Genomic DNA, 23,740 nt, shown 5'->3' with positions numbered 1-23,740 from the left:
TTTAAAATGTATTTATATGGCTGTGCTGGGTCTTAGTTGAAGCATTTGATATCTAGTTCCCTGCCTAGGGATCAAACCTGGGTCCCCTCCATTGGGTGTCTGGAGTCTTAGCCACTGGACCATCAGGGAAGTCCCCTCTTGCATCAATTCTTCACAAAGCACCTACTTGCTTTATTTTTATTTGTTCAGTTATATCAAAGTTAAAGAAAAAGCCAACTAGATTATTTTATTAATTATATTAATTTATAATTATATATTTTATTATTATAATTAATTTAAAACAACTACCATTTGGGTTTCTCTGCTCATCTCTGAACTGAATGAAACTGACCTTTTAAAAAGTGTTCTCTTGAGTAAACTTGATTAAGACTTATAATATTTCTGCATTTTCAACTACAACTTGCTAAGTGTCCTCTCCTCTCAGAATTACCAGAGAGCAAAAATCAGAACAATTAAGTAAAACTTTTAAAACCACTTGAAGGAAAATGTGTTTCCTTCTAAACCACATGTTAATATTCTTTGTGGTACCTTTTATAATAGTTTTGAACTTTTTATGGCGGTTCAAAAGTCTGGAAGGCAATTTTTCTTTCAAGTTATTTATCAGCATGGTTTTTACACAGTTGAGTCATCCTGAGTTCAACCTATTGAGTCACCTGCTTACAGCATCTGCCAACCACAATTTACTAACTGCAGTTTCCTCAAACTTACAACTGAACAAACTCAGGAAGGCCTGGGAACTGTTTAATGTTTTCCAAAATAGTAACTGAAAATATTCCTTCAGAACAGCCTACGTTTAAGAAAATAAAACAAAAAAAGGCAACTCTCTTCCTCTTGATGAGCCCTCCACCGATGGCAGTCTCACTGTATCTTGTGAAGAGGGAGAGAGGGAGCTCAACCTGAGGAGGAAATAAACTTATACGCTTGTATAGTTTTTTGGAAAGTGATCCACTAAAAGTAATTCCTAGTCAATGACTATTCTGATCATACAGAGTGAACATTTATTTTTAAAATATAAATCGCGGGGCTTCTCTGGTGGCTCAGTGGTAAAAGAATTCATGTGCCAGTGCAGGAGACATGCACTGCATCTCCTGTCTGGGAACATCCCACATGCCGTGTAGCAACTAAGCCTGTGTGCCACAGCTACTGAGACTGTGCTCTACAGAGCCCGGAACCGCACCCAATGAACTCTCATGCAGCAACTACTCAAGCCTGTTCTCTTCAACAAGAGAAGCCACCGCACCGCAACTGGACAGTAGCTCCCACTTCGACACTAGAGAAAAGCCAGAGAAGATTTAATTTCAAAATTAACACCATACCACACATTCCAGGGCTGATTTTCACTATTTCCAATATACTGTTATGGAAATGACAAACCTATACATTTAAGATTATATAATACTTCTCTTAGGATGAATATAACAATATATCTAGTCCAAACTGAAATAATCAACAAGTCCTGTGACTTGACGGTCTTGTTGGATCTGCCAAGTGACTTAATTAGACTTTTATCATATGACCCCAAGTTAAGTATCTGTTTCCTCATTAAGTCTATGCAAATATGATGAAAATACAAATACATGACAAATGTGTCAAGTTATTCAGAAAAAAGGAGGGAGTTAAAATTACAACTCCAAAGTCTCATAATAAAAGAACATCTTAATTACCTATGACTGCTAAGCAAGGTAGTATGCATACCTGTACCTTATCACAATTACCAGGTCATTGTTTTGCTATTCGGAAAGGGTAAGTTTAATGTACTTAGAAAATCTTATCAGGAAAAAAGAGAACAGAAAATGAGTGAGGCATATTAAATGATTATAAAAAGAAGGGCAGTTTTTAAACATTACAGAAATAAGAAAATTTATCAAAATCCCACTAATTCTGCAAATATTTCTAGAGTTCCTTCGTTTAATAACATACTAAATAAAATTTCAGCTTTTCAATAATGCAATTATCATCATTATTGATTAACTGTTATGATATAGTCTAATTATTGACTGATATAAAGTATTGTTGCTTCTATACCAAACTGTCCTACAAAGACAAAATTTGAGTTGTAACTACAATTTCTTCTGTAACCTTTTGTGCTATCACGCTCCCAATCTACCATCATCATATTTTTTAAAACTTTGTTTTTGATATTTCATATGCTATGGTAGAGGAAATCAGATTAGATAATTTGTTGGAATTATGTTTGAAACACTAAGTGCTGGAGAGTGAGTAAAACATATTAGAAATACATTTCATTCAACAAGACTTCTGAATACCAAAGTTCTGCCCCTGTGAATCCTACAGCCTGTAGAATGATATTACAGCCTGGAGGAACAGAGACTAATAGACACACCACTGCAGAACAGATTAAACGGTTTTACATATAACACAGAGGTGAGACCAAGATGGTGGGGAAAGACAGTCCTGATACGTATATCAGGAAAGATACCCCAGAAAAGGAGGCATTTGAGTTGGAACTTGAGAAAAGCATGAATACCTAGATTCTTGAGTTGAAACTTCAAAAACATAATGGCACCTATCAGGATATGGTAGAGCAGAAAAGAAGGGCTCTTAGGACATGTGAAAGGCATGTGCAGACACAGACATAGATGCAACAGCATGGCCCATATGGAGAACTCAAAATACAATGAGATGGACTGAGTGCAGACAATGGAGTAAGCGAGCAGGAAGACTGAAGGACCCTATTTAGAGAGCTCCGTAACAGTCCAGCCAAATGAGGATGGATGCTTTACAACAGAGATGCGGAGGATGTTGTGGACAAATACAATGTTAAAGCAGAATCAGCAATTTTTGGAGCCAATAAGTAAGGGCAAGAGAGGAACCTAAAACATTCTCAGATGTTGATTTGACAAAATGGGGTAGATACTGTTACGCCTTTAGCCAGGATACAAAATTATTAGGAAAGACAAGGTTTGAGTGCTGAAACTTACCACTGTAGTAGGCAGCAGCAAATACAGGTTTCACCTTCTCAATGACATCTACTGTGACCACAACACGCTAGCCTGCCTCCCCCTTCCTCATTCTCAATAGCTCTTACTTTGCTTTACTTCTTTTATCGTGGCAATAATTAAACTATCACATTGTGAAGTGAAGTGAAGTTGCTAAGCCGTGTCCAACTTTTTGCAACCCCATGGACTGTAGCCTACCAGGCTCCTCCTTCCATGGGATTTTCCAGGCAATAATACAGGAGTGGGGTGCCATTTCCTTCTCCAGGGGATCTTCCCGACCCAGGGATCGAACCCGGGTCTCCTGCATTGTAGACAGATGCTTTACCATCACACTGTACTACTTACTTATTATTATTTTTATTTTCTACTGTGCCCTTTCTGGAATTTAAGCTCCAAAGGGACAGGAATTTATGTTTAAACAATGTTTAAAATTATGTTTAAACAACGCTGGACACTTAGAAGAAGCTAAAAAAATAAATGTTAAATGAATTACAGTACAGCAAGGAGGTCTGGACTAGAGGTACAGATTCAGAAGATAAGAGTTTTAAAACGATAGTGAAAGCAACTGGAAATATGACACTGCTTAGATTGAGTAGTGAAAGACGACACCAAAAAGCAAGACCGTGGAAAATGACCCTACATTAAAACTACAGAAATCTTTGAAGCAGTTAATAAAAGTATACACAAGACAGTGATTCACAGTGCTAAATGCAAAGGTCCAGTAGGAGGGGAATGAGGACTGAAATAATCTATTTTTTATAAAGAGATTATTAGTGATCTTAACAGTAACATTAGTTTTGTGGAAGTGGAACTAGAAGTCAGGCTGCAATAACTGGAGATGCTATTGGGAGGTTAGAAAATATAAAAAGATTTTAAGTCCAGCTATGTAGCTAAAGGAGTTAAGAATGGGTGTGATCAGAGAACCTTTATATTTTATATTAGGATGCAGATAACTGAATTTATTTATATGATGAGAAAAAAAAGAGGAATAGGTTTAAGATACGGTAAATGAACACAATGCGTATGTGAAGATGGATTTCAGAACACAAGGACAGGGGTATATGCCTTTTAAAACACAAGGCATAGAGAGGAAAAATTTCAAGACAATAATACACATGAAAAAGAAAATGAGTACATCCCTAGTGGGATATATCCTAAAGATAAAAAGAACGGCAACAAAACATTTAGACTGCTTTCAGTAATTATACTGTTGGTGGTAATGTCAGTGCTTGAGGGTGGTAAGCTGCACAATGTACAAGAAAGCAAGTGAATAAACATGTGACATTCTATCATTTCTAATGTTGGGAACTTGTAACTTTTTAGAATATGACTAATGTAAATAGTTAGAATTAATTACAGACACTTTTAAATTTATTTATGTATAGACACACATAAACATAAAGAGAAACATTTGGTGATGAATACTAATACATGGGATTATACACGAGGAACCGTAACACAAACAATACTGGCCATGAATTAGTAACTGTTACACCTGGAAGACAGGTATATGGGAATCCATCTTACTATTCTACTTCTGTGTTCTAAACCAAAATCCTCTCAAGGTTTCTACTCCAATTTTAATCAGAACAAAAAATAGTCTTTTTAAAAGCCCCCAAAAGCCCCACTTAAATCTACTTTTATTATCTTTCTTACTTCATCCTCTAGTAGTGGTGGTTTAGTCACTAAGTCGTGTCTGACTCTTGCAACCCGTGGACTATAGCCCCCCAGGCTCCTCTGTCCATGGGATTTTCCAGCCAAGAATACTGGAGTGGGTTGCCATTTCTTTCTCCAGAGGATCTTCTGGACCCAGGAACAGAACCCTGGTCTCCTGCATTGCAGGCAGATTCTTTACTGACTGAGCAAGAGGGAAGACCGCATTCTCTACTAACCTCTAGACAGTTGTTTCTTGATGTTCTTGGAATGCTTTCATTTTAGGGCCTTTCTATTTTTGCTGTTCCAGCTAATACTTCTTACCAGGTTTTATATTTCTCCATAGCATTTATGTTTTCTAATATACTCAAATAGTTACTTTGTTTGTTGTCTCTGCTGACTAAGTTAAGCTCCCTGAAGGAAGGGAATTTATTTTTAGTTTTTGTTCATGGCTATACCTTAGAAAAGAAAGTAGAAAATGAAGTTGCTCAGTTCTGTCCACAGAGAAGGCAATGGCACCCCATTCCAGTACGCTTGCCTGGAAAATCCCATGGACGGAGGAGCCTGGTGGGCTGCCATGTCGCACAGAGTCGGACACGACTGAAGTGACGTAGCAGTAGCAGCAGCAGCAGTTGTGTACGACTCTTTGCGGCCCCATGGACTGCAGCCCACTAGGCTCCTCCATCCATGAATTTTCCAGGCAAGAGTACTGGAGTGGGTTGCCATTGCCTTCTCTGGCTATACCTTAAGTACCTAGAAATGTGCCTACAACATAGCAGATGCCCCCAAAGTATTTGTAAACTTGAATTAGTCATGGAACAAAGGGACACATCTCTTGAGATAAGAGAAAACGAGGTAAGCAAAGGTACATAAATAGGTTTAAGGGCAGGAAGTTAAGGGGGTTCCTGCTTATAGCCTCAAATTCATCTGTGCTGCAGGAGCAAGGTCATCTACTAAGGGAAAAAGGAAGAAGCTGAATAGAGTAGTGACACCTTGGAATAACTGCTTTAGGAAACGAAGCTCAAAGGGGGCATAGAAAAGGCTGCCAAATGGCACCAGAAGCTCAGCTGAGACTGGAGACAACACAATGACACCAAAATACACTGGTATAATTTTCTCCTTCCATGGTAAACATTCAGGGGGAGGCTTTCAAGAAGAGATTTCTGCGTTGATATAAACGTATATACCTGCACTGTCCTTGTGGCTATCTGAACACTTGAAATGGGGCTAGCATGACTGAGGAAATGAGTATTAAATTTACTTTTGCTTGACATTTCCCTAGCAGTCCAGTGGTTAAGACTTCATGTTCCCAATGCAGGGGCCATGGGTGCGATCCCTGGTCAGGGAACTAAGAATCCACATGGAGCAGCCAATAGATAAATTAATTAAAATTAAAAAAATAATAATAATAAATTTGCTTCATTTAAATTTAAATAGCCACACGTGACTAGTGGCTACCAATAATGGACAGGATATTTTCATTGGGATAAAAGTGGAGAAAATAAAAATACTACTCCAAAATAAGAAATTAAAAGGTAGATGTGACAGAAACACAAAGGCATTAGACAACTGAGGTGGTTAAGAATGACTGAAATAATATGTCACACGAGAGAGATTTTGGCTGGAAATAAAGAGAAAACTTAGAGAATGTAGGAAATTCACCAATTAGGCTGACCACTGCCAATTATGTGACCACTGGAAAGGTTGTTATGTGAATGACATCTATTTTGTGCTCAGGGTTTAAAAAATAATTACTTTGAACGGCTTCTTGAAGGTAAATGTTATGCATCATGAACCAAGATTTACCCAACCAGACCTATTTATTTTCTGAACTACCATATTTACTTTATCACAAAAATTTTTATAGGGTAAAAACTTTTTTCTTATACATATCTTACAGACAATAACAATACTATGATGAAACGGGTACTATAGAGCTAATTCTAAAGATGAAAAATGAAAGGCTGTTAAGTGGTTATACACTTTGCCTAAAATTTCAGACATTAAACAGCAGAGTTGGGATATGAGTCAAAAAGTTAGCCTTGTTCTACCACCACATTCTGATATTTTAACAGAAACTTTTGTTTCCATAGGAAGAGTCAAAATTCCCTAAAATTATAAACTTTATATATATGTACTTAGATGTGTTACTCAGTTCAGTTCAGTAGCCCTTTGCGACTCTTTGGGATCCCATGGACTGCAGCATGCCAAGCTTCCCTGTCCATCACCAACTCCCAGAGTTTAACCAAACTCATGTCCATTGAGTCAGTGATGCCGTCCAACCATCTCACCCTTGTTGTCCCCTTCTCCTCCTGCCCTCAATCTTTCCTAGCATCAGGGTCTTTTCCAATGAGTCAGTTCTTCACATCAGGTGGTCAAAGTATTGGAGCATCAGCTTCAGCATCAGTCCTTCCAATGAATATTCAGGACTGATTTCCTTTAGGATGGACTGGTTGGATCTTCTTGCAGTCCAAGAGACTGTCAAGAGTCTTCTCCAACACCACAGTCCAAAGCATCAATTCCTCGGCACTCAGCTTTCTTTATAGTCCAGCTCTCACATCCATACATGACCACTGGAAAAGCCATAGCCTTGACTAGACGGACCTTTGTTGGCAAAGTAACATGTCTGCTTTTTAATATGCTGTCTAGGTTGGTCATAGTTTTTCTTCCAGGAGTAAGTATCTTTTAATTTCATGGCTGCAGTCACCATCTGCAGTGATTTTGGAGCCCCCCCTCCCCCACCAAAAGTCAGCCACTGTTTCCACTGTTGCCCCATCTATTTTCCATGAAGTGATGGGACCAGATGCCATGATCTTACTTTTCTGAATGTTGAGCTTTAAGCCAACTTTTTCACTCTCCTCTTTCACTTTCATCAAGAGGCTCTTTAGTTCTTCTTTGCTTTCTGCCATAAGGGTGGTGTCATCTGCACATCTGAGGTTATTGATATTTCTCCCAGCAATCTTGATTCAAGCTTGTGCTTCATCCAGCCCAGCGTTTCTCATGATGTACTCTGCATATAAGTTAAATAAGCAGGGTGACAATATACAGCCTTGACGCACTCCTTTTCCTATTTGGAACCAGTCTGTTGTTCTATGCCCAGTTCTAACTGTTGCTTCTTCTTCTTTTTTTTTTTTTAATTTTATTTTATTTAACTTTACAATATTGTATTGGTTTTGCCATATATCAAAATGAATCTGCCACAGGTATACATGTGTTCCCCATCCTGAACCCTCCTCCCTATTAACTATTGCTTCTTGACCTGCATACAGGTTTCTCAGGAGGGAGGTCAGGTGGTCTAGTATTCCCATCTCTTTAAGAATTTTTCCACAGTTTGTGATGATCCACACAATCAAAGGCTTTGGCGTAGTCAATAAAGCAGAAGTAGATGTTTTTCTGGAACTCTCTTGCTTTTTCCATGATCCAGTGGATGTTGGCAATTTGATCTCTGGTTCCTCTGGCTTTTCTAAATCCAGCTTGAACATCTGGAAGTTCACGGTTCACGTATTGTTGAAGCCTGGCTTGGAGAATTTTGAGCATTACTTTCCTAGCGTGTGAGATGAGTTCAATTGTGCTGTAGTTTGAGCATTCTTTGGCATTGCCTGTCTTTGGGATAGGAATGAAAACTGACCTTTTCCAGTCCTGTGGCCACTGCTGAGTTTTTCAAATGTGCTGGCATATTGAGTGCAGCACTTTCATAGCATCATCTTTCAGGGTTTGAAATAGCTCAACTGGAATTCCATCACCTCCACTAGCTTTGTTCGTAGTGATGCTTTCTAAGGCCCACTTGACTTCACATTCCAGGATGTCTGGCTCTAGGTGAGTGATCACACCATCGTGATTATCTGGGTCGTGAAGCTCTTTTTCGTACAGTTCTTCTGTGTATTCTTGCCACCTCTTCTTAATATCTTCTTCTTCTGTTAGGTCCATACCATTTCTGTCCTTAATTGAGCCCATCTTTGCGTGAAATGTTCCCTTGGTATCGCTAATGTTCTTGAAGTCATCTCTAGTCTCTTCCATTCTATTGTTTTCCTCTATTTCTTTGCACTGATCACTGAGGAAGGTTTTCTTATCTGTCCTTGGTATTCTTTGCAAATCTGCATTCAAATGGTTATATCTTTCCTTTTCTCCTTTGCTTTTTGTTTCTCTTCTTTTCACAGCTATTTGTATATATTACTGGATATATGTTTGTATGTATTACTAGATATATTATTAGATATCCTAAAATATAACCTTAATAAATTTTGCAATTTATTTTTTAAACTGTTATGTGCTGATTTTTACTCTTCTTTATACATATTTTCATTTGATTAACCTGTCAATTATCTTTGATTTTTAGTAATATTGGCACTAAATCAGCCACTCTTAAGTCCTTACAGAGTAGAGTCTGGAACAAAAGGCAGAGCTCCCAAGTTGTGTCATCATTCAAACTGAACTCATAAAAAATTTAAGTACAAATGTGTATTTTTATCTATCATGGAACAAGACAGAATGGAGAAGAGATACCTTGGACTGATCAAGACAAATAAAACCTAAGCAGTAGTTCAGCCTGCTCCTTACAGTGGTGGGAGGGACCATCATTAAGCACATACCACAGCCAGAGAGGAGCTTCACAGTCCTTTGCAATTTTAAAAACATGCCAGTCAGACGCTTCCAATTGATAAGTGTGCCTAACTGATCTGTATGTACTGTCATATGTAGATCATATAGATATATGACCTATATATCTGTATGATCTATATGTATCTAACTTGTAAGAAAATTTCTCAACAATGGGCTTTGCTAAGCATTGGAAGGAATTGTTATCATACGATGGAACTTAATTTCTTCAAAGTAAGAGTGAATGTGGGAGGAACAACATTAAGCCTCATCTTTCTGAATGTTTCAGGTATTGCATTCTGGAATGCCTGTAACATCCTAAGGGCCTTCAAGCTTGAAGATTCTACATGAGGAGGTCATATATATCCAGGCCTTACTCATACACAGAATTTTCTATTTCCAAAAATGTCTACCCTATACATGGTAGAGGGGAGAAGGGCTATAAACGGGAAACAATAACATGTCATTTCTATGTAAAGGTAAAGAACATATAGAGAAGCACTGGCTATATACATTAGTTTTTAAATGCCTTATTATTTTACATACCGACAAATTTGTGATATACAGGTATCCCCATTTAAGTACAAATGTGATGGAAAGATATTAACCATTTATAATTAATAACATTTATGAAATTATTAGGAGAGATCTAGAGATCTCAAGAGAATGTGTGAGTGATACAGGAATTTGGTCTGGCATGAGACTGAATTGTTATGGGATTATGAATATCCAGGGCAAAAATGGTACAGTAGTGAAACTCAAGAGAAGGCAAACATTGAGAAAGAAATGATACTTTCTCATTATTAGGGTGCTTAGAGAATATAGCAGGCCAATGTTTGCTAAGCATTTCTAAGTGCCTTGAAAAGATTACTTGGAAGGCCTCTACTTTTCTAGTTGTCTTAATTTACAGTCCAAGAGCTCTAAATAAAGTGGGAAAGGGCACTGGTAATACGTGGGGATAGTTTCTTTTCTATTAACATAATAACTAGAAAGAGGTGGTAAAGACATTTAACTGTTGAAAACCCAGGGATACCTACCATCCTAAAATTCACTATAAAACAAAGAGCCAAATATCAATAGTACCAGTGGCTGTTAATTATACATATCAACTTGGGTAGACTATGGTGCCCAGCTGTTTGGTCAAACACCAGTCTAGATGTTGCTATGAAGGTATTTTTCAATCAGAAGACTGAGTAAAGCAGACTAACCTCCATAATGTGGCAGGGGTTCTTTCTATTAGTTGAAGGCCTTAAGAATAAAGAATGAGGTCCTCCAAAGAGGAAAAAGCCTGTGCCTTCAGACTGCCTTTACAATCAGCATCAACTCCTGCTAGAATTTCCACTGTTGGCATGTCCTGTATATTTCAGAGTTCCCAGTCCCAACAAGAGGGTGAATCAATTTCCTTAAAACTTCTTCTACTCCTTTTCTCTCTACACACACTTGTATACACCCCCACACTCTATGGTGTTGTCTCCCTGGGGAATCCTAACGTACCCCTGTACAGTCAAAGCTATGGTTTTTCCAGTAGCCATGTATCGATGTGAGAGTTGGACCATAAGAAGGCTGAGCACCAAAGAATTGATGCTTCTCAACGTGGTGTTGGAGAAGACTCTTGAGAGTCACTGGATTACAAGGAGATCCAACCAGTCCATCCTAAAGGAAATCAGTCCTGAATATTCACTGGAAGGACTGATGCTGAAGCTATAATACCTTGGCCACCTGATGCAAAGAGCTGACTCACTGGAAAAGACCCTGATGCTGGGAAAGATTGAGGGCAGGAAGAGAAGGTGGCGCCAGATGATGAGATGGCTGATAGTATCATCGACTCAGTGGACGTGAGTTTGAGCAAACTCTGGGAGACAGTGAAGGAAAGGAAAGCCTGGCATGCTGCAGTCCATGGGGTTCCAATGAGTCGGACATGATTTTGTGACTGAACAACAATAACAACAACTATGAAATACTATTAACTTTCCTTATCTCTTTCCCATCTTCTAAACCCTTGCTTTCTGAGAAAAAGTAAAACCAAAAAAAGAGAAACAGGCAAATAACTGATATTACTACATCAGGTGATTCTATAGTACAGAACACTATAAACATACCTCTACTTTAGAACTTATAGCTGCTGCTGCTGCTGCGTCGCTTCAGTCGTGTTCGACTCTGTGCGACCCCATAGACAGCAGCCCACCAGGCTCCCCCGTCCCTGGGATTCTCCAGGCAAGAACACTGGAGTGGGTTGCCATTTCCTTCTCCAATGCATGAAAGTGAAAAGTGAAAGTGAAGTCGCTCAGTCATGTCCGACTCTTAGCGACCCCATGGACTGTAGCCCACCAGGCTCCTCCATCCATGGGATTCTCCAGGCAAGAGTACTGGAGTGGGGTGCCATTGCCTTCTCCGAGAACTTATAGCACATTTCTGTAATTATATTTAACTCTCTCCTCCTGGCCTGAAAGAGAACCAAGTATTTTATCTGTCTTTAAATCTCAGTAGCTAGCAAAGAAACTGGCACAAAGCAATAAATGAATGACTGATTGTTACAATTCAACAATCACTGGATCTTTTCCCCTTGCATCTTAAAAACATAGCTTATCTAAAAGGCATGTCTATGCCTAATAATTTAATGACAGGAATCATACCCCTAATACTGACAGATGCTTCAGAAAATGTCAATAGTTACAACACAAAACAGTATACTTTAAAATAATTTATCTTTAGGGTTAACAATCATTTGGCCAAATTATGCAGTTGTAGAAAAGTAGGGGAAAAAAAAGATTATCTCAAGTAATCAATACAGACATATATAACAAAGCAATAGAATAGAGCTCAGAAATAAATTTTAGAATAAATGGTCAACAGATTTCCAGTAAGGGTGACAAGACTATTCAGTGGGAACAGGACAAAGGAGCCTTGGAAATTTGGATATCCACAAGAACTAAACTGGATTTTTCCCTTATACTATCTAAAAATTTATTTTAAAATGAATCAATGACATATATAAGAGCTAAAACTACAAAACTCTTAAAGGCCATTTTTCATGATGTTGGCGTTGGTAACAATTTCTCAAATACGATACTGAAAGCACAGGCAATGAATAGGTATTATCTATTTATTTATTTATTTGAATAGCTATTATTTAGAAAACGAAAAATAACAAGTGTTCTCACAGAGAAATTGGATCCCTGTTGGTGAGAATGTAAAATAGTGCAGAGCCTATGGAAAACTTTTGAACTGTGGTGTTGGAGAAGAGTCCTGCGAGTCCCTTGGATGGCAAGGAGATCCAACCAGTCCATCCTAAAGGAGATCAGTCTTGGGTGTTTACTGGAAGGGCTGATGTTGAAGTTGAAACTCCAATACTTTGGCCACCTGATGCGAAAAGCTGACTCATTTGAAAAGACCCTGATGCTGAGAAAGATTGAAGGCGGGAGGAGAAGGGGATGATAGAGGATGAGATGGTTGGATGGCATCACTGACTCAATGAATATGAGTCTGGGTAAACTCCGGGAGTTGGTGATGGACAGGGAGTTTGGGCGTGCTGCTGTCCATGGGGTCACAAAGAGTCGGACACGACTGAGCGACTGAACTGAACTGAACTGTGGAAAACAGTTTGTTTCTCAAAAAAGTAAAACATAAACTTTCATATGCTCTAGCAATCCCATTCTTAGGAATATACCCACAAGAAGTGAAAGGTGGAACTCAAATATTTGTACACCAATGTTCACAGCAGCATTATTCGTAATAGTAAAAAGGTAGAAACAACCCAAAAGTCCATCAACATACGAATGGATAGCCAAAATGTGGTAAATACATACTATGGAATATTATTCATCTATGAAAAGCAATGAAATGCTGACACATGATACACAGGTGAATTCTGAAGACATTACATTAAGTGAAATAAGCCAGTCACAAAAGGACAAACTGTATGAATACACTTATATGAGATATCTAGAAGAGGCAAAATAATAATAATAATAACATTGACCCAAAAAAGAGAACCAAGAGGTAACCAAGGGCTGGGAAGAGCAAGCTACTTGGAAATAGGGAGTTATTGTTTAATGAATGAAGAGTTTCTATTTGGGATGTTGATAAAGTTCAGAATGCGCATAGTGGTGATGGTTGCATAATACTGTGAATATATTCGATTCCACTGAATTGCACACTTAAATGTTTAAAATGCTAAGTTTTACTGTTACCTTTTTTAAAACAAATGCCTGTTATCCCTCTGCTCCAAAAGGGCAATGAGGTTGCAGCCAATCAGGTGGCTGACCCAACTAAAAAATGGTTAAAAAATTTCTGACTAGTCAACCATTCCACCTTCATGGGAAACGTATGATTAGAGTTAATACAAGTGGACCATCCAACACACATTATGCTTATTCACTATATTTCAAGCATTTAATCAGACCTGCTGTCTTAGTGGCTTAGCTAATTTAAATTCATCCTGAGACAATTTAGGGGGTCACCTAATCTAAGAATAGCAGTATCCTCTCTTTTTTTCCTCCCACAACCAGGGTAGATTCCTTATACCTCTCTGGTGTCTGCTACTTTTTCTGTATTTTGTCTATATTTACATTTGTATTTTTCTATGCACTTCCCCCATTAGATTGTAAGATGCATGAAGGCAGCGTATTTGTATTCTTGAATACAACACAGAAGGTCCTCAAACATATGAATAAAAAGCCTCGAATCATTATTTATTGACTAAGGGCTAGTATCGTTTTTGCCTTGAGTCTGAAGCCTAGAAAGACTTGGATTTTTAGAGATAATCCTTTTAACAAGAGGCTAAAAGGGCTTTGTTTTAAAGTATTGTTTTTAATTTTAACTCTGAACAAATCTCTGAGCCAAACAGAAAACTAGGCAGCTAAAAAAACTGGGTGAGGGCAAAACATTGAATCTGTTTGGATTCTAGCCTGGGGAACAAGGGAATCTGAAAACGATGCACAGATTTGTGGTATAGCTTGATGCCAGTATTTCCAAAGTCTAAGGAGATTGTGCAGGTAATACAATTAAGGACAACTTTAATCTTATATATAGGAAAGACGGCAATCCTAAGAAAAACAGCAAAGTGCCAAACAAAAGAATGATGTGCAGATAAGAGATGTTTCCCATGTGACGGCTCACAAAGGCAGGGTGGCACAACAGAAATAATGTCTTGGATCTAAAGTTTTTGGTTCAAGTTCTGTTTAGGCTACCACTAGCTATGGGAACCTAGATGCCAAATCACAACTTCCCTAAACCTCAGTTTCTTCGCCTATAAAAACTGCTATCCTAGATTCTCTCCCTTCCTCATCTTTCTTCCTTTTTCTCTCTTCAGCTGTTTATTCTCCTACAGCCCTACCCTCAATTTTACCAAGAAACACAAATATTAGATTTAAAAAGTCCTGCAAAGGAGGGGGTGTGGGAGAATCGACACTAACACACAAAAGTCACGTGGAAACTAGTATTATGAGAAGCAAAACCTACGATTAAGCAGAAGAAACCTGTCTGCAGAAAGAAGACTGAGGCATGGGGGAAGAAGGAATATGTGACTTGAGTTTCTGACCTTCTAGTTCCTAATTCCATTCCAAATAAGGTTCAGCTGTACTTTTCTGCAATGGATATTCAAGATATTTCCTGTCGTATCTTTTTAATAGCCCCATCCCTTCAAAAATAAAACTAGTTTATATGGTTTTCCATTTCTGCTGCCTATTCACTGTAAGTTAATAGGTACTTCTCAAAGAGTTATGTGGATTAAATTAATATATGTACCCTGAAAGCATTATATATAATAAAATAATACAATCTGTACTCCTCATAAGGTGAATGTAAGAATGAATAAAACAGTGCACATGTAAATATTTTGGAAAATGTTGAACCTTATAAATATATTAACAGCACACTGAGAAATTAAATTTTAATTGATATTTTAAATAAATAAAGTGGCTGTGCTTTACTAAGAATCTGGGGTTGGGCAAAAGGAATAAACAAACAGTATCTACCTATTTTGACTGGCAAAAATTCTTCTCAATGATAACTAACTGATTGATGGCTTAGAAGCTTTGGAATCTGATGTCTACAAGCATAATTTCACATACTTTAAATTCATAACAGCAGTCACAAAAAATTAAAAAGAGACTGGCAGATTTTTCAGCATATGATCATAGCAGATTTGGGACCAGGAGAGAACTTTTGCAGACCGTGACTTATAAATGTTTTTAATCTGAATATTGCAGAACAGCTCATATGCGGGCCAAATTTCAGTCAAAATAACATGTTCCTGAACTTCATGAATACATTTTCAACACACCAAGTTTTGCAACTAATTTTTAAAAATGAAGAACTCTCTTTTAATAGCAGCAGACAATACATATTGGCATACCTGATTCATGGGACCTAATGTTTCACAATTATGGCAATATACAATCAGGCAAGTGGGAGATAAAAGCAGCACTTACACAGAATGAAGAGCAAAATTACTGAATATTAAAACATGATGTACCAATTTAAAATTTTTAAAAAGCTTGCTTAAAAAGGAAGTACAATGATTCTGTTTTAGCTTCTGGTTCCGCTTTTCTTATTGTCCATTCTACTTTCTAGGCTTCAGCTTGGCTCTGCTATTGCAAGCTGTCACTTTTGACTAGAAATGGAATAAAGCCAAGTACTACACAATAGCAGCTTCCTGCTCTGGCCTCATCTCCTAGACCACCCCCAGGCCAACGCCTGCCCACAGATGCTGATTCTACCAAGCCATTATTACACCCGCAATCAGTCCACAGTTATGGCTATGACCCTGTATGTTTTATAGTCTCGGCACACTGTATATCCTACAATCTCACAGTTCTCATTTTACTGACATTATGGCAACAATGTCAGGCACCTCTAAATTTCAACCAAATGATAATATGAAGGCAAAGTGAAATGGAAAAGGGAAATGCATACACAAACTTATGGCCTAATGGAGAACATGCTCAATTCTGTCAAAATATAATTCAGAAACTGATATAGAAAAATAAAGAATAGAAAGCGCTCAGAATAACTGAAACTAATCCAAACAGTCCTGTTATTCCCATTTTGTATAATTTTGATTTGCATCTGGTATTGCCTGGTTTACTAGTTTTCTCTCTTTTGAGATAAACCTAGATTTAGGTTGAATGCTTCTTATCCCTGAGACTAAAATCCATTAGCCAGAGATTAGTTTGATTAGGTCAATGTTGGTCACAAATGTTTGTTCACAGTCAAGCAAAGAAAAAGAACTCTTTAACTTTCTGAATATCACTTCGTATTTTTTGAAATTAAAAGTATCTATCAGCAGCCAGTAGAGCTTACGATCTTCCCTAGGGAAAAAATATAAGGATGTGTTTGTTGTGGAGAGTAATACCACAATTTCTGCATCTTTTCTAATATCATTTTCTTAAAATAGGAGTTTAATAGGAATTCCCCAGTAAAATTCACTGGGGAATCTTACCTAAATGCACTTTTAAAATAGAGGGAAAAAGAAACACTACTACAAAGACATGTTCTGTTATGCAGTGACCATGGCTTGTACCAACACCAAAAGAGTTTATCTAACACCAGCTGCAGAAAGAATGGTTGAGAGTTCCAGAGAAGACAAAGAAAACAGACTGTTACAAGAAAGAGGCGCAGATGGTGGCAGAGAAATGTCCAATGGTTGCATATGGTAAGAAGAGAAAGGAGTTTCAAATATCTACCACAAAGGTTTAAGACACCATCTACAGAAAGGGAAATTTAGGGCATATCTAAATAGCAGCGACCTTCTATTGAATGGTTTCTATATAGTAATAAGCTCTTAACTGTGTCATTCATTTAATCTGAGGTAGACAGTATATTATAGATGAGGAAACCAAGTATATAGCATGCTTTAGGCTTTTCCAATGTCACATGCTAGCAAATGGCAAAGCCAGGATTTGACACAATATCTGTATGAATTGACTTCAAAATTCATAGCTAGGCTGAGTCTCTAAAACAAAAGATCCAATCAGTTAGCTCCTTCTGATATAGTACAATAACCAGATGTCGTTGTTAATACTTAATTCGACAAAATATAACATTTGGCTGTAGAAAATTTTGGTTTTGTTATTCTCTTGCTTCAAAGCTTCCAATGATTCATAGGGCCTACAAGATAAAAGTCACTTAGGAACTGTACTTAGCAGTCCTTTTCCTCTTTTATCTGACCCCACAATACTTATTTCTCTGGTATGATGTCTATATTTAAAACCAAACTCTCTTCTCTAGCTAGACTGATATTCTGCTGCTACTGCTGCTGCTAAGTCGCTTCAGTCGTGTCCGACTCTGTGCAACCCCATAGACGGCAGCCCAACAGGCTCCCCGATCCCTGGGATTCTCCAGGCCAGAACACTGGAGTGGGTTGCCATTTCCTTCTCCAATGCATGAAAGTGAAAAGTCAAAGTGAAGGCACTCAGTTGTGTCCGACCCTCAGCGACCCCATGACTGCAGCCTTCCAGGCTCCTCTGTCCATGGGATTTGCCAAGAGTACTGGAGTGGGGTGCCATTGCCTTCTTCGACTGATATTCTACTGACCCCTAAACCTAACTCATCATTCATCATGCAATTCTTTCCACCAAATGTCTGCCTCACTCTCCTGAGTTTTCACTTCCCTCTCCATTCAAATGAATCCTCAAGTTTCACCCTCTTCACGAGATGTCTTTGTACCATTTCAGTTTCCGCTGACTTCTCCTTTCTTCTGTATTCCTGAAGTCTTCACTATGTATTTTTTTGGTTCCTTTGATTTGAATAAATCAAATCTATTTCAAGGAAATTTTTTAAAAATCTAAGTTCTCATCATGACTTATAAAGGTCTTAATAAGGACTATAACACTTACATCAACCTTTTTTTTTTTTTTTTGGCTACACTGTGTGGCATGCGGCATCTTAGTTCCCTATCAGGGACTGAACCTGTGCCTCCTGCAGTGGAAGCAATAAAAGCTTTAATCACTGGATTGCCAAAGAAGTCCCTTCAGCAACTTCTAAAAACCATCAAGCACCAAAGCAGGATGCTGTGAATACGGAAACCACATAATTTAAATAACTACTGAATGAATGAAGTCAGTTGGGATATTTCTAAAGCTAGACATTAAAATTTTTTAAGGGTAAGTCAAAGGGAAATAGAGTCTGAGCATAAAACTGCCATTTAAAGACTCCTTTCTGGGAAAAACAACACAAAAACACATCAGGTGAGCTAACAGTTAAGTAGGACACAAAGAACTCCAGGCCCTCTCTCCTGCTCTGGGCCTGTTTCTGCCCATCTCAACTCAAGGGCAGAGGCTCATTCTTGAAGGCGGGGATGTGAGTGCACGCCACTCCCTTATCCTAATAGCTGTTTCTTAAGAATATCTATTTCTCAATAAAAAGTTCAGTTATCACTATAAAAACAATAACAAAACTCCCACTATTTTCTATCATAAAAATAAAACAATAGTTTGCTAGGCAGTTTCTGAAAGTCTGTTTTTTTTTTTTTTTTCTTTTAGTAAAATTATGAGGGAGCAGTAATTTGACACCAGAAAGAATAAATCTGAGAGGAATTCTGGGACTAGGAATAAAGCGTGTACTAGGTCAAATTCTCATTTCCTCTACAGGAATGTTAGTTTAAAAATGCTCTGAAGTAATATATTTATACAACAAATTGAAATGAGAGTAAAGAAAAGTGTGAAAAGTTAAGACTTTTCTCCACCCACCAAAGCAATATTAACAATAAAGTTCTGTTTACTTCCTTCTCTAAACTATTAGCAATATCATCATAGTACCCTGGGAAATAAATCTGCATATAAGTCAAATTAGCACCACCAAGATTTTCAAACTTGTCAGTGGCTCACTTATGTCAAATACTTAACAAAATATAACATTTGGTTGGTGACAACCAAAGAACTAGCTTACTGTTCCCCTAGGCTGTCTGGAGGCTAAATTTCATTTCCCTCAAATTCATCTCAATTCCAAATAACAAAAATATTAAGAAGGAAAAATACATGTGTCTGGTACACTCCACTCTTTAAACTACTGGTAACTTGTCCTGGGCAATCATTCAAGCTATTTTTAGTAAACCAGATGTGTTGAGCAACAACTAACTTAGGGACATTCTGAAACTGTGGACAATGAATTTATATATCAATAACGGAAAAATTGTGGTTCAAAACAGACTGTGACGAAAAACAACTTTCTCACTGAAGGACTACAGTAATGATAAACAGAGCTGACACAGTTCAGACACTTTCATTAACAGAATATTTTAAAACTTTGCTCAAGTCTTTAATCAATCTTTAGTCTAAGAATGAAGAAAATACTTAGGTTTGCTCCACGCATTCCCTTCAACCAGCAATTCACAGCCCAATAGTACCATATCAAATACTTAATAAAGTGTTCAATGCCTGTGTTTTGTGATAATAGAAAATAAAGTATTAGGAGTCTTATCTCTGAACTTTTAGCAGATTAGAATGACCAAGTACTTCAAATAGGATTATTCCTTCAGGTCTAGGATGATTCTACTTTATTCTAGGGAAAATACCTCATTACTACAATGAATTTTAATATATAAAGATAGACGTAGGGGTTAATTAAAAGCAAGCACATTCTGCTTCAAATCTTGAATGCCCTTTGTATTATTATTCCTTTATTGCAGGTGTGTGCATGGCCAGAAGCTAAAATCCAGGACAAGATGATTTCAAAATCATGCTAAAAGTTCAATGTTCATATTTCATTATCAAACTGTTTTTTACATTTGTTTGATCAAAACTTCAATTTTTAGTGGAAAGTTTTAAAAACTTCTCTACTCATCCTCCAAAGGCAATCATACATAGAAATCATAGTAATTAAAAAAAAAAACAAACCAAAACTATAGAAAGTATCTTTAAAAACAAATAATTTTTCCCTCCTCTTTCCCAGCCAGCTGAAAGACATAGTAGAATCTCAAGAGTTTCCTCCTACTTCCTCTCTTTTTCCCTCCCCCCTTTACTTCAAAGAAAGTTAACTGCAGCAAGCCTGATCAGGAAGTCTGAAAGGAGGAAGCAGAAACTCATTTCTATGCAAAAGGAAGGAAAAAACAAAATTAACAATACCATAGTACACTGCTTCAACGACGTATTAACATGCCTTCATTATACTGTATGTAAGATGTTGATTTCTCTCCTCATTCAGTATTCTTTCCAAAATATTGAAAACTATGATCAATGATGGTTGCACCCTGATTAACCAACCACAAGTCACTTTAAAAAATGACACAATCAACTAATACATGTCATCTGATACTCAATACACTGAAATAATTCAGAGAGATAAATGTAGGATTCAAACCAATAACCTAAAAGTGAGTCAACTGAAAAAATCTGTATTAATTTTGAGTCATCAGTTTTCTAATCATTATCTTACAATATATATTATTGTGATATATTAAATAGGGCTGTACAACTAAAAGTTAACTTACGGGAGCATTCTACCACAGAATAAAATGCTGAGATGAGAAGTCAAGGAAAAAGATGGTGAATAGGAATTCCCACTATAAAACTATTTAAATAGATTCACAGTGAAGCATCATTTGGAATTTTTCATACAGAACTTAAGCATACTCATCACCTAATACAGAAAAGCCATTTCCAAAGACTTTTTAACCCGCCCTATTTAAGAACTCTACAATGGATAATTAATACCCGGATTCAGAAGAAACTGACTCTTGAAATTTAAATAAGTGAGAAAAAACAGGGAGACCATTTTAAAAACTTAATTTCCCCCTAACTCCCTTTGACTTACATAAGGTTACTCTAAGGTTAAGATATGTCAAGGCACTATTTACAAAATCTATGCCAGGAACAGCTGCCATGTTTAACATGCCAAGGAATTTAATGTACTGTTTGGACAACTGGTTAGAGAAGAGCATTCTGGGATAAAGCCACTCTAATTATATGAACTCTAAAAGTCTTTCCTTATGTGGACTATATCTATATTTTATAAATTCATTTAAATAAATAACTTTGAAAACCTAGACTGAGACTTCTTCAGTCTCTGGAGTAAATTTTCATTCAAAATATTACAGTAGGTGACTATAATTTACATACTGGAGTATGTATTTTTAATTTTAAACCTGTTTTAAAAACATGAAATACAGAAATTAAAATGCTACAATAAGCCTTATTGTGTATCATTTATTCCTTCAAAAACACTTAAGAAACACTAAAATTAAGATATGCTGGATCCTAAATCAAGTGCTCTTAGTGTAATTTCTTAAAATTAAAATTCACATTATTTATGAAACACAAACGGTTAAAATGTCAAGTGAATAATAGCACCTTAGGAAGATATTATATCCTTCTAGGCCAGACAGCAACTTACCTATACTAGCAAGGGGAATATATATAGTTAACAAAGATAATCATACAAATCACCAAATCAAGTAAGACTTTAGCTCTTATGCTTTTATTTCTAATAAAAATAATAAAATTGTCAGAATCTAAAACAGTTTTAAATGTGTACGAAAACCCCTGTGTAATATGTTAGTACATTCTTTTAATCATTACAATTTTAATAAACATGTTGTAGAGTTTTAGGCCACCTGGCAAGAGTTTATTTTTAAAAGTAATTTCTACATAATGATTTCAGTTCTCTAAATCAAACCCAAGCTGTAACTTCTATAGTGCTAATCAGAAACCACAGAATTAAAATGCTAAGTTGGAAGGTTCCTTTGATTTCACCTAGTGTAATTCCCACTAAAAGACTGTTAGAAATGAGACAAATTACAGTAAGGCTATAAGCAAGCAAAATGGCAATCACAACTAAAACCAAAACAAAATAAAACCCGAGGGAAAAGCTCTAACACCTCTAATATTAAACTATAACTTGTTATAAATTTTTAGCTGAAAATACCATAATCAAATAACAGTACAAAAATGAGGCCATTTAATGAACTATGAAAAATAATGTGTAAAGACAAAAGCATATCCATGCAGACTTCAAAGAAAAAAATAACATTTAACTAAGGGAATTATCATCTACTTTTGGTAGATCTAATAAAAGAAGAACCTAACTACTAATTCCCTAAGCATTATAACCTCACATATAACAAACCACTGCTCATTAACTCAAGCTCTTGTTCTTTCCATGGAAACAATGCCTCTATACTTTACTTTTGAAATCAGTAACTATTCTGAAATGAAACAGGAATATGGACTTTCAGCTTCATTTTAAAAAACAAGTCAAACTAGTCCAGTTATACTTTCTTTCAATGTATGTACTATGTTATCTTAAACATTTAAGGAAAAGAAACCTATAAAATACTGATATAATTCAATCTAAAATTCAAATATACAAAGAAAACAAACTGCTGTGCATTTTAACCTTTACCTTTAAAAAATTAACTGATAAAACATAACTAGATTTTAAAAACATTTAGCTTACTACTTTTGATGAGTTTCTTTACATGATTTAAATCTAAAAACCAGCTAGAAAATGTTTTTCCAATTAAGTTTTGTATTTAAATTGCAACAACTGGGAATTAAAATCTAGAAACTGAACAATTCGACTTATGACAATCTAAAAGGAAAATTACCACTTAAAAAGAAAATGAACTACTATTATGCTAAACTGATATGCCTGTATATAGTAAATACTAATCTCATTTAATTACATGAATTGACCCAAATCTTAACCTTTAGAGCTGGAGACAAAGATAATTTATACTAATATCTACCCAGTTATTATCTAACAATGAACACCATTTGAATGGCAGGGACTTTTATTTTGCTCACTTGTGCAAGCACAGCCACAAGATGCTGCCTGGCTCACAGTAAGTTCTCTGTGTATACTGATTGGATAAATCAATCATTTACCCTATAATCAAACTTTATCAAATGCATTAAGTTTCTTATATACCTTGATGTTAGCTAGAAAGCTAGACTTAAATATTCAAAAGAATATCTGAATATCAACGAAGCTTAATGAATAGGTAATTTTTTAAAGCGACTTGAAATTTCTTACCTGGTAGGGCTGAAAGGCACTATCTTCAGTTAAAAAATCCAGTTGTTTATCTACAAGGAATTCTACTGCAGTGATTGAACTGGGTACACTTTTTTCAACCAGGGGTTTGAAAGTCTGGTAAGAGGGGGAAAAAAAAAATTCTAATGGTTATTTTCTGGGTTTTATCCTCAAAATGTGAACAGGTATATATAAACACAATGTATTAAAGTCATTATTATAATGATTTTAGGCTACCAATTAATACCAGTTTTCATAATCTAAAGTGATGCTTTTATCTGGAGTATTTTCTATTATTAAAAAGAAATTAAGTAGATTTTAATCAATAATTTGAAAAAAATCCCAGTCTATTAATAACTCCCAGTTGTTTAAAAGGATATAATCAAATATACATATGTATAAAAATTCCTAACATAAAGAAAGAGAAATTGTTTCCAAAAAAGCAAACTGGGTAGGAGAGGTTATTATCCCAACTCTTTTAAAATATTCTTAAGTATTATTCTTTATAAAACAGAGTAGTTATGATTTACATGTGTAGTTTATTTCCTAGCTCATTCACATCA

General features: G+C 36.4%; 1 protein-coding gene across 49 annotated transcripts in view; it reads right to left on the bottom strand.

Annotated features, from left to right (window-relative positions):
• The window catches only part of JMJD1C (jumonji domain containing 1C), a 316,832-nt gene that overhangs the window by 61,102 nt on the left and 231,990 nt on the right, over nt 1-23,740 (bottom strand). For all 49 annotated transcript variants that reach the window (XM_086382227.1, XM_086382248.1, XM_086382258.1 and 46 more), the window contains one exon: nt 23,181-23,294. Coding sequence is in view for 4 of the 49 variants with exons in the window: in XM_086382220.1 (XP_086238346.1) it covers nt 23,181-23,294 (114 nt within the window). In the remaining 45 variants the exon portion in view is untranslated. The remainder of the gene's footprint in view (nt 1-23,180; nt 23,295-23,740) is intronic.

The sequence above is a fragment of the Bos grunniens genome, chromosome 28 (assembly GCF_055505025.1).
Source record: "Bos grunniens cultivar Pamir isolate PY7600 chromosome 28, Bosgru_T2T1.0, whole genome shotgun sequence".
Lineage (NCBI taxonomy): Eukaryota > Metazoa > Chordata > Mammalia > Artiodactyla > Bovidae > Bos > Bos grunniens.
This window is presented reverse-complemented; position numbering and strand designations above follow the sequence as displayed.